The 16567-nt window shown below is 39.5% G+C and overlaps 1 protein-coding gene across 5 annotated transcripts in view; it reads left to right on the top strand.

Annotated features, from left to right (window-relative positions):
- The window catches only part of dhx9 (DEAH (Asp-Glu-Ala-His) box helicase 9), a 65448-nt gene that overhangs the window by 8668 nt on the left and 40213 nt on the right, over positions 1–16567 (top strand). For 3 of the 5 annotated variants that reach the window (XM_067990473.1, XM_067990472.1, XM_067990474.1), the window contains exons 5-11: positions 1084–1190; positions 2012–2160; positions 6740–6786; positions 8453–8589; positions 9620–9709; positions 12856–13017; positions 14215–14292. In XM_067990473.1, the coding sequence (XP_067846574.1) occupies positions 1084–1190; positions 2012–2160; positions 6740–6786; positions 8453–8589; positions 9620–9709; positions 12856–13017; positions 14215–14292 (770 nt within the window). Of the gene's footprint in view, positions 1–1083; positions 1191–2011; positions 2161–4963; positions 5052–5586; positions 5935–6739; positions 6787–8452; positions 8590–9619; positions 9710–12855; positions 13018–14214; positions 14293–16567 lie in introns of those variants that run through there. The other 2 variants (XM_067990475.1, XM_067990476.1) reach the window with 2 other exon arrangements.

Below are 16567 nucleotides of genomic sequence, written 5' to 3'. Positions count from 1 at the left end.
GTCTCAGAGGTGAGAGTGCTACAACTGTACCAAGCTGATCCAAGTAGAACAAAAGGCATCTTAAAATTGACTCCGCAAGGCATAAGGTGTTTTTAAGTTTTTATATTGATCTTCAGCCACCACCTCCTGTAGTGTTGGTCTGATGACTGCATCAAGGTGAGCAGATTTTTTAAGACCCACAGCTAGGAAAATATATTTTACAATTGGGTCTTCCTGACTGTTAGAAGTCTTCCTGGGGCTCGTAAGGGTGCTGCTGCAGTCGATGCAGAAAGCTTTGGTGAGGGCATCACCATGCCAGCCGATATTTGTTCTCTGCTGTGATGTCATGATGTTGATGCTGTGTCACTATTCCATGCATGTGAACAGGCCAAAATATCACGGCCAGTCCACACGTTTACAGAATTGTAGTTTACAAAATTATCAGCTGCACATCACCAAAGTAAATGCAGGAGAGCATTGTAATTATCTTGCTTTTGTTGTAATTACCTTGCTTTCCCAAAATTGGGCAGCAATATAAAAGCATCATATTCAAGGATTGCAATTGATAAAATGTACCGTCAGTTGGCTACAGTCCATTGTATAACGCCCTGATGTTTGGGGAAACGTCGTAGACCTACAAAAATGCAGATCCATTTTACTAGGTCAGCTGGACCGCCAGCTGTAGCAAATTCAGCAAGTTTACTTTGCCACCAGCTCCATGAGACCCATGTGTCAAGAGCATTTGGCACTGACAAGGCATGAAATCTATACATAAAAGCAGCTTCATTAAGTTTGATCAGGATTTAAATGTGGTTATTTTAAATTCCCATGCACTGCACCTTGATTGAACATAGCAAAATAGTTCATGCATGACGATGCCATGACTAGCTCTTGTAAGCTCAGTGAAAAACAGGTCGGTCTTGCCACTGGTCGAAAAAATCTCCGGTTTGCATTGATGTCACTGCTGGCTGCGGGAGGTGTGCTGCAGGGACCACCAACTAGAGAGCAATATCAATGCCTTTAAACTTGATCTGAGAGTATTGCAGAAAAGGTTGTAAAAATGATCTTTAACCATTATTGCTTAAAATGATTTTTCCTTTGTAGATTCCGGCTTTGGAGGAGGCAGGGGAGGAGGATACAGTGGTTATTGGGAGCGTGGAGCCAATCTAAAGGAGTATTATGAGAAGAGGGATGAACAGGAAGCCCAAGCAGTAAGGGACATATATATATATATATAATGTAAAGTAGAGCTGTAATGTGATTGTCTTCAATTGTTTTCTTGCTATATTCAATAAGATAGTTTGAGAAATATTTTCTACATAACACACACTAATAAATGATAGGCAGCTTAAATTTTTCCCTAGTTTTCAGTATTTAAATTCAGATTGAACTAAGTCGTGTTAAGGAACTCGGTGTTATAAAAAAGATGATGCCTCTGAAATGAAAGCTGCTCAGATTGTCTTCTGTTGAGATTGTGGATTCAGAGATGTATTGACACCACTTTGAATGATATGTCCTGCTGATACACTGCATATTTAATAAAATAATCACCCATATATGAGGCTCCCCCGTGTCTTAGTGGGTAAATGTGGTGTGACATGGGTTACGCAAGAAGGTTTGACCTCTGAACTATGTTGAAGTACCTGGGTGACAGTGGTGGTGCTGCTCTTGATCTTGATCTTGATGTTTCTGGGTTAGCCAGCAAGCAAGATCACTTGGCTGTTATGGGTCCTGTGCAAATAGGAGCAGGGATCTTGGGCAACTTAGTTTTGACCCTTCTTTCCCTAGCTTGGAGATGCAGCACTAGCTGAGATTGATAGCTCAACACAGACCAAGAATTGAGCCCGAGTATCTCCCCATGCTTGACAGTCCATATAGCCACTGAGTCATCACAGGAATAATTAAATTTCTTCAAGGTAACTTTTCTGAAGTTTTTGAAAACGCAGCTGTGGCAGTCTGTATTTGTGCACTTGTTTTTTTAAAGCAGTAACATTTTTGTACTTGTCTTTGTAAGTAAATAATTATTTTTCAGACTCTGGAATCTGAAGGCTTGGATTTAAATGCTGGTCTTCATGGCAACTGGACACTTGAAAATGCCAAAGCTCAACTTAACCAATTCTTCCAAAAAGAGAAGATTCAAGCAGACTATAAATATGCACAAGTGGGGCCTGACCACAACAGGTTTGGTATATTTTGGTTGTGGGGTAATCAATTTGAGCAATTCTACAATAATCCTTTTCATGGTTTTCATTTCATGCAATTCTGAGATGGCAAATCAGTGTCCTACCAATCTCCACGTATGAAATTAGGTTGGCTTTCAGTGATGGGAACAATGTAACTGTTGTCTGCTCAGCCTGCCCACATTGACTGTGGTGGGTGTGCTGCTCTGCTTGAAATAAAAAATAGCAATTCTACCGGAAACCACAGCAATTAAGGAATAGCATGCTTTTTAAATCCCGTATAGTTGAATAATTGGATAGATATTCCAAAATAAACATTGTACCTTTCATATTCTGTAAATCTAATGTATGTTGTCCTTTTAAACTCAGAAGATAATTACTCCAGTTATTTGGAAAAATTACAGAAATTGCAAACTGCTTTAAATTGTCAGCCTTGGCTCCGTGGTAGCACACTCGCCTCTGAATCAGAAGGTGGTGGATTGAAGTCTCACTCCAGAGACTTGAGCACATAGTGGGACTGACACATCAGTGCAGTACTGTAGAACTTTTAGGAAGGATGTGAAGGCCTTAGGAAGGGTGCAGGAGATTTGCAGGGCTACGGGGATAGGGCGGGGGAGTGGAACTAGCTGGATTGCTCTTGCATAGACTCGATGGGCCGAATAGCCTCCTTCCATGCTGTAACCTTTCTATGATTCTAAGTGCTGCGCGGTCAGAGATGCTGTCTTTCAGATCAGATATTCAACCGAGAGCCCATCTGTCCCCTCAGATGGACGTAAAAGATCCCGTGCCACTATTCCAAGAGGAGTAGCATCACCCTGGCCAACATTTATCCCTCAACCAATATCCCTAAAGTAGAAACTTGGGTTGTTTATCTCATTACAACGTTTACAACACTTCAAAATTACTTCATTGTGAAGCACTTTGGGATGACCTGAGGGTGTAAATGGTGCTATGTAAATACAAGTTCGTTCTTAAATTGCCAGAATTTCCTTGTATTTCTTAATTGCCTATATCCTGCACCAGGTCACTTTATAACCAAAACTGAAAATAATTTGAAAATGCAACAAACATTTTTCAGCACTTATTTTGCCATGATTAGACTAGCCTAGATGGCAAAAATACAATATGTGTAAAAAGAAACGTCTTTACTAACTGTTTGAGGGTAAATTCTTGATATTTTTTCTGTTTTTTACCTGATTGTCCTGGACCATGCATCAACGATGACTGAGAAAGATGAACCAGTAATCCTCCAGGTCATTCCAATGCCACTCTGGATAATGTAGTAGTGGGTGCATAAGAGCTTGACTTTTTTTCTGGCCGCTTGACTTCCCATCATGCCACGTGAAGGTATGTAACGGTCAGTAAGGGGAGAAAAGCCAGAAAAGATGGCAGCTTGACGGACCAGCAAAAATTCACCTTGAGGTTGGTTTTGGAATCTCCAGCAGCACGACCTCATTTACCCGATTATGCTGCTATTGAACCTAGTGGCGGCGCTGCAAGGTAAAGGCAGCATGAAATGTAAAATGCTAAATGCGTGTGAATAGACCATAAAAGACAGTTTGCCTCATTTGATAAATTTGAACTGAACTGATCTAATCTGCGCTGCAACTGTTCATTGTTTTGGATTTTGCGATCTGTGGTTACTTAAATAAAGCTAGTTTGAGTAACGTGGAAGGAAATGTTAGCAAAATATAGCTACAATGTACTATTTAGGTCACATCAAGTTTTTAGTTGGTTTTGAATACTTGAACATTAAAGCACAAGGATTAACAGTTTGGGCGAACCTTTACCCCAAGTGGCAGAGTGTGATCCTCATACATTTTCAACACCAAAGGAGCACAGGAGTGGGACATTTTGTACTCATCTGTGAGAAAGCCAATGTGAGCAAAGTAGTTTTTTTAAACTGATTGCTGGAGAACAAATGATCCAAGTGCAGCTGAAGATTTCTGTTCGATTGAAAACTTTGAGTTATTCCATACTTCATGGTATGGTACCAGTATGTTTCTCAGCCAGCTTGCCTTGTTATATAGAGCTTTCTAGGGGGTAATTGCCCAGTACCCCTATGAATGCTAAGAACATTTCAATATGATATAGTAGACATCTGCTGATTGGTGAATTTCTGTTGGACTTCACTTTTGAACAGTATAGTACATCTTGGTGATTTCCATTAATTGGAAATGCTGTGACTTTACTGGGCTAAATAGCAGGGGTCTACTGTACAAACGCATTCCACTGAGTTGCCTATTACTTTTGGGAGGGTACTAAATTACTTAATTCTACTCCACCTCCCAAAACGTTGTGCAGTTTTGTTGTATGGTACCATCTTGAGTATGTAAAATATTCATTGCCCTTTGAAGGCAAAAACATCAGTGTACATAAGTTGTGCAGTTCTTTGATAATTCAGTGGGCAAAAGTTTCAGACCTGTGTATTTCAATGTGCAAAGGTATAATATTTACTATGATTTCAAAAATTACAGTCTGTTATGTGGCAAATATTTTGATTGCAGGGTTGAATAAAATGTAGATACAGAAGTTCTGAATAAAAGTGACAAACTTGTCGCTCCTTTATCTAATCTCTTATGGGGGCGTGGTGACACCAGAAATCTCACTTGCAAACATGTGACGCTGCTTAGGCTGCACTAAGCTGTCACATGGTATCCGTCCATTGTAGGATTGATGGTACAAGCAATCATACACAGCTATTGATTTCTGGTGTCACTTTTCCTGTAGGTGTTCTAGGGGACCTAGGGCTGATGGAGATTGGAACTTTACTGAGTTTGGCAGAGAAACATACTGGCATCCAAGAATGGTGGATATTGGGCCTATAAACAGGCTTCTCTGAATCGTGAAGTTGCTGTGCTTGATCTCAGTTGACCAAATATAGGATCAGAAGTGAGTTGTACAGATAAAAAGACGCATGTATAGTATTGAAGAAAAACTGTTGACACCAAGAACTAGTTTCCAGGACTGAGTGATATATTGAAGGAGTAACTTTTTTGACACCATTTGTTTGTTGTATTCAGAACTGCATGACTAAAATTTGTGTTTGGATGCAAGTGTATCAAAGCAATAGAAAATTTGCATGATAAAACAACACTGTTTTACTTTATTCTTTAATGGAATTGTCCAGTCAGGAATCTAGTTCCAGCACAACATTTTTTCCATTCAAAAGCTAATGCGTGGTTGAAATTAACCATATGTAAAATGCTGCATTACCAAAGTGTGTTGGGTACAAATCCTTTTTTGTTCCATACTAAATGCATGAATGTGTTTTTCTTAAATATGCCCCACTGACATTTTTTTAAATTACAGGTTGAACATTTATATGGCACCAGTATGAATGGCGAAAGTCTTAGCACACTTTAAAATCTTTGTATGACCATGTATCTCATTTCTTTTATTTATATAAATGCATGTTTTTAAGTTTGTCCTATTAAAAATTATAAAAATGCTGTCTGACTTGACGACATAGAAGAGTAGGTAGTTTGATATCAATTGAGTCTGATCAGATTCAGAATTATAAAATTGCATGCAAAAGCTTGGGCACTGGATGTTGGCGCACAAAGTTCCTCAGAAAACCAGGGAATTCAATGCTTTCCAGTAACCTTTGTTATGTACATCAATCATTCATTTTGTTTGTACCACAGGTAAAAAGTGGATTCATAAATGAATATGGAATTTATTAAATACTTCCACACCCGTATGGCAAATGCTTCTAAACCCATGTATGGAAAGGAAGGGTTACTTAAGCTGCTATACTCAGCTATGGTGCACTGTAAGATTTGATTAAGTTTAACCAAACTTTGCTTGTGGGGCTTAAAAATGTGTTCCATATGATGAATGTCCTACCAGTTATGGCTTAGAATTCTCCTGTTTATACCAAGACTGTGATGTAAACCCAAATAACCATTTTAGACTAAGCTTTTTTGGTTTCATTTTTGATTGACATTCAGTTTTCTCTACTGCCACTCAACATTCTTGCATTAAAAGGTGGGTACATGACCATCTGTGGAGTTCTGTCAATGCTGCTCTGTAATCACCCCCTTGGAGATGTGCAAGTGGGTGGGCCTGACTCACCTCTGGGCTTTCTAACTAATTGCATACCTAAAAATAGAATGTCACCTTGTGGGGAGTCACGAATGTAAACTTTTGGTCTGTAATTACAGTACAACAGCTAATAGTGTTGTACCACCAATTGTTCACAATCCTAAATATTTCCATTGCTTCACTGAAATTGGTTCTATTTTGGAATCCCTTTGAATGTTGATCCTCTTTACTATTTAGGCACATCTGATTGTCACCTTCAGAAGTTAGATTATATGGGACACTTAAACTAAATCTTTAAATTTCTAAATTACTACTTTCAGCAATTTTATCTCTTACAACTGAGATATTTACCTAGAGTGCTATATTTCCTTCTCACCAAATCACACCTGTGGTAAAAATGAAAAATTCAAATCTTTTTCCTATTTGTTCAGAATGTGCTGGGCATTATTTTGTTGAACTTATCGCACATTTCGATACGTGATGGTGGAAGTGCTGAAATGACGGTTAATTTGGTGTTGTGCATGTCATTGCAGGAGTTTTATTGCAGAGATGACTATTCACGTGAGACAGCTGGGAAGAAGTAAGTAGCCACTTATAATTTGACATGAATAACCTTATACTGTTGACTGTAAAGCTTGTAAAAGTGTCTAAAGGACCTTCAGCCCAGCAAATCAGCATGTAACTGTTAAATTAATTAAGTATATCAAGAACAAAACTGGGAGAACTTTCTTTGACCCAGAAGCAGCACTCTACCACTATATTCCTATCAGCTAATGTTGTCAGTTACTGTTCTGCTCCTCTAGTGCTGTGTTATTTAAAAGGCAACTTTCCCTAAACTGATGAGTTTAAAATTAGAAACTGCCCAGCAGGATAAATGCAGGGAGATTAATTCTAACATCAGGTGCAAGTACCAGGTCTAAAGTTGAGAGGGAGCATGTAGGATTGCACCGGTTGAAAAGAGAGAAAATGTATTTGCAGACACCAGCTAACATGAAGGTGAGAATCTTGATGGATAGAAGTTTTGTACTGTACAAAGCTTCTATCCATCAAGATTCTCACTCTCATCTTATATGAGAGTCATGGATTTTTTTTTAGGTGGAATTTTGGACAGGGACTCGTCTTATATATCTATCTCACAGTTGCTGTCAAATGTAATGTTCAATTAGTACAGTGAAGAAAATAAAACTTCTCACTTTCTGCTGCTGCGAGATGAATTATGCCTCACGAGTAGTGGTGACTAGGACCATTATACCAGCAAATAATTGCAGTTGTTTTGTATGGTTAAGTCGCAGTAAAGAAAAGAAGGTCCAAGCTAGAATCCATTTAGTGATCTTGGGAATAGGAAGCACTCTTCCGATCCGTACAAAAAATTCTCTGTTCATAGTTAGAGCCATCACCATGTTCCAGAATTCTCTTCCCAGCTGTGCTTTAACTTTGGTCCAGACAAGTTCACTTCAATCTTCACTTGGAAGTGGGGAAACTTGAAAAGGAGACATTCCTGTGCCTTATCTGTTTCTGTCACACACCATCTCTTTCATGTCTATTCTTAAGTTTCAAAAGAATTTCAAGTTTCTGTTTATAGTGCTAATTTTCTAATTACGCAAATTGTATCCTCAGTAATTTCTTTTCAGTAATAAGGTGACAATCTGAACACATAACAATGTTGTCAGCATGTGGCTTATCCACACAAATCCTAACTGGTCCATCAGTTGCCATAGTAGTTTAGCACTCGCTCAAATGTATATTCCTTTTAGCCAGGTGAACATTTCTATGTGGACAGAATTTAGTAAAGTACAGCAATAAGGAGCCAGTAGAGTTAAAACCTATTGAAAGGTTAAGCATCATGGTAATTACAGGTTTAATTTACAGTATTTAAGATGGTGACTGCCACATATTCTAAAAAGAGGTATATGTTTTTATAGTTTCACTGACTGAAAATTAGGTTGTTGTATAATTTACAAGATCAATTTTTGATTCTATAGTATTTAGGAATGTGGTGGTGACATGTATGGAGAGCCACACAATCAAATAGTCCTGAAGTTTGTGTATTACAGAAAAATTAGTCATCACAATATTATAACCCAGCAATCATAAAGATGGGATCCCAGAGCTTCTTGTCACCTGAAGTGACTTTTTTATTTGTCTGTTAGAGTTGCTGGGTTGGGCACCCTGTGGAAATGAATGTGCTGCATTAGTAAAATTGTGAAATCCATGCTGAAACTTTATATCATTTCCTCTCTGTTAAGGAATTACAGCCCGTGAACATGGTTCAAATAAGAAACTGGCTGCACAGTCATGTGCACTGTCATTGGTTAGACAGCTTTATCACCTTGGTGTTTTTGAAGCTTTCACTGGACACACGAAAAAGAGAGAGACTGAAAAGGTGAGTCACTTAATGGCTCTCGCACAGAATGTTTCACGACTTCTGCATGTTATTGTGTTGCAAGATAAAGGCACTATTGTGATCAGCATGAAATTTGCTTTTATCAAATCTTCCTTTTGTGACGGTTACATGGATTGTTTTGTAATGTGTGGTGTACTTTTGCTATAAACTGACCTACAAAGTCCATTAAGTGCCTATTGTAAAGGCTCCCTCATTAGGTCAGTAGGTCACAGATTTGATTCCCTGGTCTGTGCTGAGTTGGTTTTTCAACCAGGTGGAAGAGGCACTAGAGTGGCCTTCCATGTCTCCTGATTAGGGAATGAAATCGATCAAGGTTCTTGCACTTGATCGTTATCGACTAATCCCTGTTATAAGTGTGAATGTTGGGTGAGAATAGGAAAGGACTCAGCTGTGATGTCATTTGTATTTGAATAGCCTGCTGACAATCACTGTCAAGGTTAACACATGAAAATTGGCCATATGGATGAGGTACTGGAGGATGCTCAGCACCCATGGGACATTTTGCCGACAAGGCGTTCATATCTTCAAGAAAGAAAGGGAGAAAATTAGTGAGAATAGGGGTAATAAATGCTTGCTGTAATGGCTTCAAGGAGAAGATAAGTGATGGACATTGTGGAATAGAATGCTTCAGTTAAGCATGAAGTACTTCATTTCTCTCTCCCAAGAAAATATGGGTAATGCCCAAGTTCCAGATCTAAACATTTTGAAATTTCATAACTTCACAGCCCAGTTGGGGACATTCTAATCTTCATAGTTCTTGAATGGGTGTGCTACAGGTGACCACTTTATAATGTCCAATGATCAATACTCTTTCAGGTTCTAGGTCATTCTAGAACTTTCAGCACTTGCCAAGTACACAGTAGGAAACTATTTCTGGAATGCTTTTGTGCTATACATCTCTATTAAATTTGGATAAAGGTATAACTTTTTTGTTTTTGAGTCACATTCTTTTTAAGTTAAAATGCTTGACTGTGAAAAGGTTTTTAAGTTAGTGTCATTTATTCTTCAGGTGGAACCATATGATCTAAATATTACTAGTGATTTGGAACGTCAGCTTGAGACTGTTGTACAAGAACTGGGATTGGATCTTGTGCCACCAGTAAGTATTTGTAATATTTGTCCAGTATATGGGAATTGAAACTTACCAGAAACATTGAGAAAAATTGGTCTTGACTATCCTCATGTTACTGGTTAGATTAAAATATTACAACAGTGTTGCTCCCAGTTTATTTTCTATATGGTAAAACGAAATTCATCCACCATTTTTGATACTGCTCAAAGCAATGGTGCAACATATTGGAGGACCGCTGCGCGATGGGATGCAGTCTTGATCTGCAGCTTTTCCACCCATGCTGCAACTGAGTTCCTGATGTCAGTCAGACTACTGTGATAAGTGACGCGTGGAAGCCAAGTACCTTCTCACAAGAAGGTGGAAATCTGAAGGAGATCTTTTACTGGATCACTTTTGGTATATCTATTAATGGCCAACTTAAAAGACCATTGTTGGTGGAGGCTTGAGAATAGATTGCTCTTGGTGGGATTTGCTAAGGAATATAAGGGGCAAATAGAGGGACTTAAAAAAAAAGGATTCGGACTATAGTTCTCATTTCGTTAGCTTATTGAGTTATTAGGGCAAACCAGTTTTAGAATTTGTTTTAAACTAATCCAGCCTGTTAATCAATATCCACTCACATTGTTTCCCTGGGGTTGCCCTCCACTTAATTACCTTGATTGTTCTAAAGTCAGTTCTTAAGTCATTATCAGAAGTGTTGCAAATGTGCCATGTTAGTGAAACTTTTCTTCAAGCACTTGAAATTTGGAGAAAAGATCTTAGACTCTTGACATTATTTAGGCCTAGAGAGAGATTTGATGTCTCTACTTCCTTAGTGAAAAGCCCTGTTTAAAATGTGGAATAGTGCCCAACACGAGAAATAAATATGGCTGGCACCAACCTATCTCGGTCCTGTTTCTATTCCATCTAACATTCAAATGGTTTTAGTGAGGATTTGCCTTTGATGTTGCTTCTCTTTGCATCATTGCTAGAGATGAGACAGGAGGTCTTATAGTCATGACACAATTATTGGGTATTGAAGAGATTTAACAGGATTGGAGGCAAGCAAATATAACATTAATCCTTTTTTCAAATTGAATGTTATTAACTCACTGAATTCTTTTTGCTTTAGGACAGTCATTACATTGAAGTGTTAGGGGTTTAGCATAGTGCATAGAAAGGCACAAAATAAGCACATGCAGTTTTTTGGGAAGGGGAAGCCCTTCCCATGGCATTATTCGAAGAAGAGCAGGGCAATGCTCCTGGTGCCCTGGCCAACATTTATCCTTCAACCAACACCTAAAAACAGATGATCTGGTCATTTATTTCATTGCTGTTTGTGGGACCTTGCTGTGCACAAATTGGCTGCCATGTTTCCTACATTACCACAGTGACTACACTTCAAAAATACATCATTGGCTGTAAAGTGCTTTGGGACATCCTGAGGTCATGAAAGGCATATAAATCCTTGACCCTTCTGACCTCGTAAACTACCACCCCATCTCCAACCTCTCTTTCCTCTCCAGAGTTCTTGAACATGTTGTTGCTTCTCAAATCTATGTCCATTGTTTCCTGCAACTTCATGTTTGAACATCTCCAATCAGGTTTCCGTCCCTGCCACGGCACTGAAATGGCCCTAATCAAAGTCATAAATGACATCCTATGTGACTGTGACCGTGGTGCATTCTCCTTCCGTGTCCTTATTGACCTATCTGCGTCTTTTCACATGGTCGACTACACCGTCCTCCTACAATATCCAGCTGGGTGGCACTTTCTTCCACTCTTACCTATCCAATTGTCGCCAGATAATCTCCAGCAATGGCTTCCGTTCCCCATCCACCATTACCCCAAGGATATAGCCCTAGCCCCCTTCTGTTCCGCATCTATATGCTGCCCCTTGATGACATCACCCGAAGACGTGACGTCGGATTCCACACGTACTCTTGACAACACCCAGCTCTATGTCTCAACTAGATCCCTCAGCCCCTCCATTGACCTCTGTGTTGTCAGCCTACTTGTCTGACATCCTGTCCTGGATGAGCTGCAATTTCCTCCAATTAAACAATGGGAAGACCAAAACCATTGTCCTTGGCCCCTACCACGAACTCCATACTGTTGCCACTGATTATGTCCACTCTGGCCACTGTCTCCTTGGCGTATTATTTGACCCCGACTTCAGTTTCCAAGTCCATATCCTCTCCTTCACAAAGACTACCCACTTTCACTTCCGTAACCTCAGCCGTCTCTGCCCCCTGCCTGAGCAAATCTCGTTCTGAAACCTTCATCCATGCTTTTGTCACTTCCATACTCGACTATTCCAATGCTCTCCTGGCTGGCCGCCTATCCTCCGCCCTCCATAAACTTGAGGCAATCCAAAACTCTGCTGCTCGTATCCTAATCCACACCAAGTGCTGCTCACCCATCACCCCTGTTCTTGCTGACCTACATTGGCACTCAGTCCATCAATGTCATCCTCGTGTTCAAATTCCTTGATGGCCTTGCCCCTCCCTATCTCTGGAAACTCCTCCAACCCTCCAAGAGCTCTACGCTCCTCCACCTCTGGCTTCTTACGCATCTCCCACTCCCTTTGCCCAACTGTTGGCGGCTGTGCCATCAGCTATGTAGGCCTGAATCTCTGGACTTCCCTCCCTAAAAATGTCCCCTCTCCATCTCTCCTTTAGGACCCTGCTCAAAACCTACCTCTTTAACCAAGCTTTTAGTCTCCTCCCCTAAAATCTCCTTTAGCTTAATGTCACTTTTTGTCTGATTTCGTTTCTGCGCAGCACCATGGGATGTTTTCATACATTAATGGCGCTACGTAAATGTACATTGTTGTTACTATGCTGAATGTTGGCCTTGTGGAGAAGCAATTAAACAGTTAAGTGGAATGTTGAAATACATAGTCAGAATAGTGATTGGTCACATTGATTTCCAGCTTGATTTGGTTGTCCAGCTCTGTCTTTCAAGGAGAAAGGGGGAAAATAAAAACTAACATTTTTATAATTTCTTTAAGAAAATACTTTTGGGTGATTGTGATGAACAAAATACTGTTGAGACTTTGATATGAATGCACAACATGGTTGCACTTTGGTAGTTCATATGATTAATTTGCTCAGTGATGCATTGAAAGCTTATTTGTGAATATACGTATACAAATTCTAAACATTGATCTGCAACTATTTGATTCTCTGTAGCCCGAAGACCCTAACAGTCCAGTTTCACTTACTGTTGGAAAGCTTGCCCATTTTGAGCCATCGATTCGACAGAATTTTGCAGGAGTTGTACCATGGTCACCTCCACAAGTCAACTGGAACCCTTGGACCAGCAGCAATATAGATGAAGGACCTCTTGCATATGTATGTGATGCCAGAAAATACAGTGACTGTTGCCGAAAGCGTGGGAGTTGTAAAGCCCCACAATCGTTTAAATAAGATCACTATTACATGTTTTTTTTAAAACAAAATTACAATTAGTTACACAGTGAACAAGCACAGTTGAATAATTTTCGAAAATGATACTCTTGTGATCTCACAAGGTGAGGTGTAAGCAGCACAGAATTTTGTTCACCAAATATAACTCCACATGTCAATAGATTAGGGTTCATTTTTGCTACAGAAACTTATAATTCATACATTACATATTCTAAAGAATTACCCTGTTCATTCAACACCAGTTAAATCACAAGCCTCTACCACTTTGATTAAGAATGCAACGACATCATTGTGTGACTTAGACTTTCCAGTCAATATTAATATTCTCCGTGCAGATGAAATGGGAGTGGGCAAAATCTCCCATGTGTATTATGAACCTCATGCTACCCTACAAGGGAGTGCAAGATTTTGTACTTCATACTGGTGTTGGTTAAACTTGTTGGTTACCTTAGAAATGCAGATGAAGTCCACAAGCAAATGTCCTAAAATTCAGATTCTGATAGCATTTCATCAGAAGGTCCTAGTCATGAATGGATATTCTTTGTATTTGGAAACTTGAAATTGTTGGCAGAACATGGTTTGCCATTCTGCCGAGTGATACCTGTTAATCTGTCATAATGGAGGAGCCCCCCCCCATCACCACCATTGTAGAATTGAAACTGACAGATAATAGAGTACCCATATCACTGGACACTGCTGCTAACTGTCTTCCCCACCTGCTACTCCAGTACTCCCCAGCAGCATTTGCCTCCCTTCCACCAGCAAGAGTAGATGATACTTTATCAGGTAGCCTGTTGGCTCACATCTACCCTAAGCATGTATCCCCATAACTTCAGCTGCCAGATCTGCCACAGAAAGAGCTAGTTAGAAACACTGCTTTGAAGCCAACCAAGCCACCCACCCCCCCCCCCCACTGCATGTAAGGAGTAGACAAAAAGTAATTACCCCCATCAATACTGTCAGTTGGTTGATTTCAGCAGTGCTGGTGACTTGAAGATCAATATAGAAGGGGCTTTTTCAAATGTATGTTTTTTTTATTACTTCTGATCTTTAACTAAATTTATGTCCTTTACAGCCATGATGATCAAAAGTACCAGTGTAACTCAGTTGTTCATTTTATAGGCGACACCGGAACAAATCAGTGTGGACTTAAAGAATGAGCTACAATACCAGATGCAGAATGATAGCAATCTGCAACATGTATGTACCTTTTCCTTCCTAAAATGTACTTTGCAGATTTTTTGTACAATGATAATTTCTTCAGTTGGTATTTTTAATTCAAAAGCAAAATACTGCAGATGCTGGAAATCTGAAATAAAAACAGAAAATGCTGGAGAAGCTCAGCAAGTCAGGCAGCATCTGTGGAGAAAGAAAGAGTTAACGTTTCAGATCGAAGACCTGGAAAATGTTAAGAGTTAAAGTATTTGAGCAAGTACAGAGCCAGGGAAAGGGGGGAGGAAGGGAGGGTGGGGGGGAGGAAAGAACAAAAAGGAAGGTCTATGATAGGGTGGAGGGCACGAGTGATTAAATGACAAAAGGGATAATGGTACAAGGCAAGGGAGGTGGTAATGAGACAGGTTAAGAAACAAAAGATTGATCATTGGCAGCTGTAAATGGCAGCAGCAGAATCATAACCATTGCTCCCATTTTTTGCGGTCAGCTAGTGCTGGTAATGATCTGAAGTTATTGAAATCAGTATTGAGTCCGGAAGGTTGTAAAATGCCTAAACGAAAGATGAGGTGCTGTTCCTCGAGCTTACATTAAGCTCCGTTGGAATGGTGTAAGAGGCCACGGACAGAGACGTCAGAGTAGGAGTGGGACGGGGAATTAAAATGGCAAGCGACCAGCAGGTCAGGGTCAGGCTTGCGGACAGAGCGGAGGTATTCAGCAAAGCGATCGCCTAGACTGCATTTGGTCTCCCCAGTGTGGAGGAGACTGCATTTTGAGCAGCGAATACAGTATACTAAATTGAAAGAAACACCTGGAAGGAGTGTTTGGGGCCCTGGGGATGTGATAAAACATTTTATAAATGTAACATCTTTCGTTCGCTGCATTTTAAAAAAAATCTCCTTATCTCTCCATTTGTTCTTTGGGTTATCATAAATTTATGCCCTCAAGTTACTAATTCCATTAGTCAGTGAGTTGGTATTTCCCTATATACCTTATCAATCGCCTTTAGCGGAGGTTTAGAGGAATCTGATGGAGGTATTTAAAATTATTATAAGAACCCCAGTTTCTGTTGTCTAACACCTGTTGCCTCTCATCCAGGGCATCATCTTAGTGAATCTCTTTGTCATCCCCTCCATGACCTTGACACCATCCCTAAAGTATCTATTTGTATAATATTTAAAGTCTTGCATCTACACCCACTTCCTATCTGCACAATTTGTGTTCCTGTTGTCACTTTTTTGTTCTTTTTGTGTCAACTTTTTCCCATTAGAAATTTCTGTGTCCTCATTATTATGGGTACATAAACGCATCACTGTACTATCTAAACACTGGGTTCTCAGATTCCAAAGAAGAACAGTGTATCTGTCATTATCAGAAAGAGGGAGCAGGAGAAAGCAATTTCTGTTCCTAAACAAGAACTAAATTCACTCTTACAGATTACCTGAAGTAAATATCACGAACACAGGAGTGAAGTTCCTCAAAATTAATTGTCCTAGCTGAATTTAATACAAATGTTCTGCGTGCATGTGTGGGTGTACGCAACACGGTTGTGGTAAAACAGCAATAAGTTCTATTACAAGATACTGCACTTATCTTAAAACTTTCCACTATTACTTACATACCTTAACCTGGTTTAAATAACTTCAGAATTTAATAAGATCATTATGGACTGAACGAAGGTCCATGGTACGCACTGCCTCCTCTCTTTTCCACCCCCCCTTTCCAAGAGTTAAATCTGAACTTCAGAAGTTTGCCAAATAATTGTAAAATTTGATTTATTAAAGAATACTTTTTTAATGGAACTTGCAAACGTTGCATGATTGGACTTTAGATTTCTTTAAACCTTTACATCTTGGTGCTGATCACCAAGATAACCTAATTTAAGCAATTTACTAAGATGTAAACAATCCTCAACTGATGTTTTAAAGTTTGATTTATATTTTAAAACATGGTATTTTAGTAGAGTTTTACAGTAATAAATCATCCTTATTTTGAAATCTTATATACCATTTCCATTAATATTCACAATGAATAGCTAGTATTTTTTAGATATGACATTGTAAATGTTCCAAATATAAAATTTACTGATTCACTTAGGATTACAGTATGACACAGATTCTGGAGACTTAGGGAGTATTGTATCAATACTTCCAGTCACCCTTGTGTTCACTGACCGACGTTAGCTCCTGGTCCAGCAATGCCTCGATTTTAAAATTTTCATCCTTGTTTTCAAATCCCTCCCTATCTCTCTGTAACCTCCTACAACCCTCCGAGATCTCTGCGCTCCTCCAATTCTGGCTTCTTG

Source organism: Heptranchias perlo, chromosome 9, assembly GCF_035084215.1.
Source record: "Heptranchias perlo isolate sHepPer1 chromosome 9, sHepPer1.hap1, whole genome shotgun sequence".
Taxonomy (NCBI): Eukaryota; Metazoa; Chordata; class Chondrichthyes; order Hexanchiformes; family Hexanchidae; genus Heptranchias; species Heptranchias perlo.
This window is presented reverse-complemented; position numbering and strand designations above follow the sequence as displayed.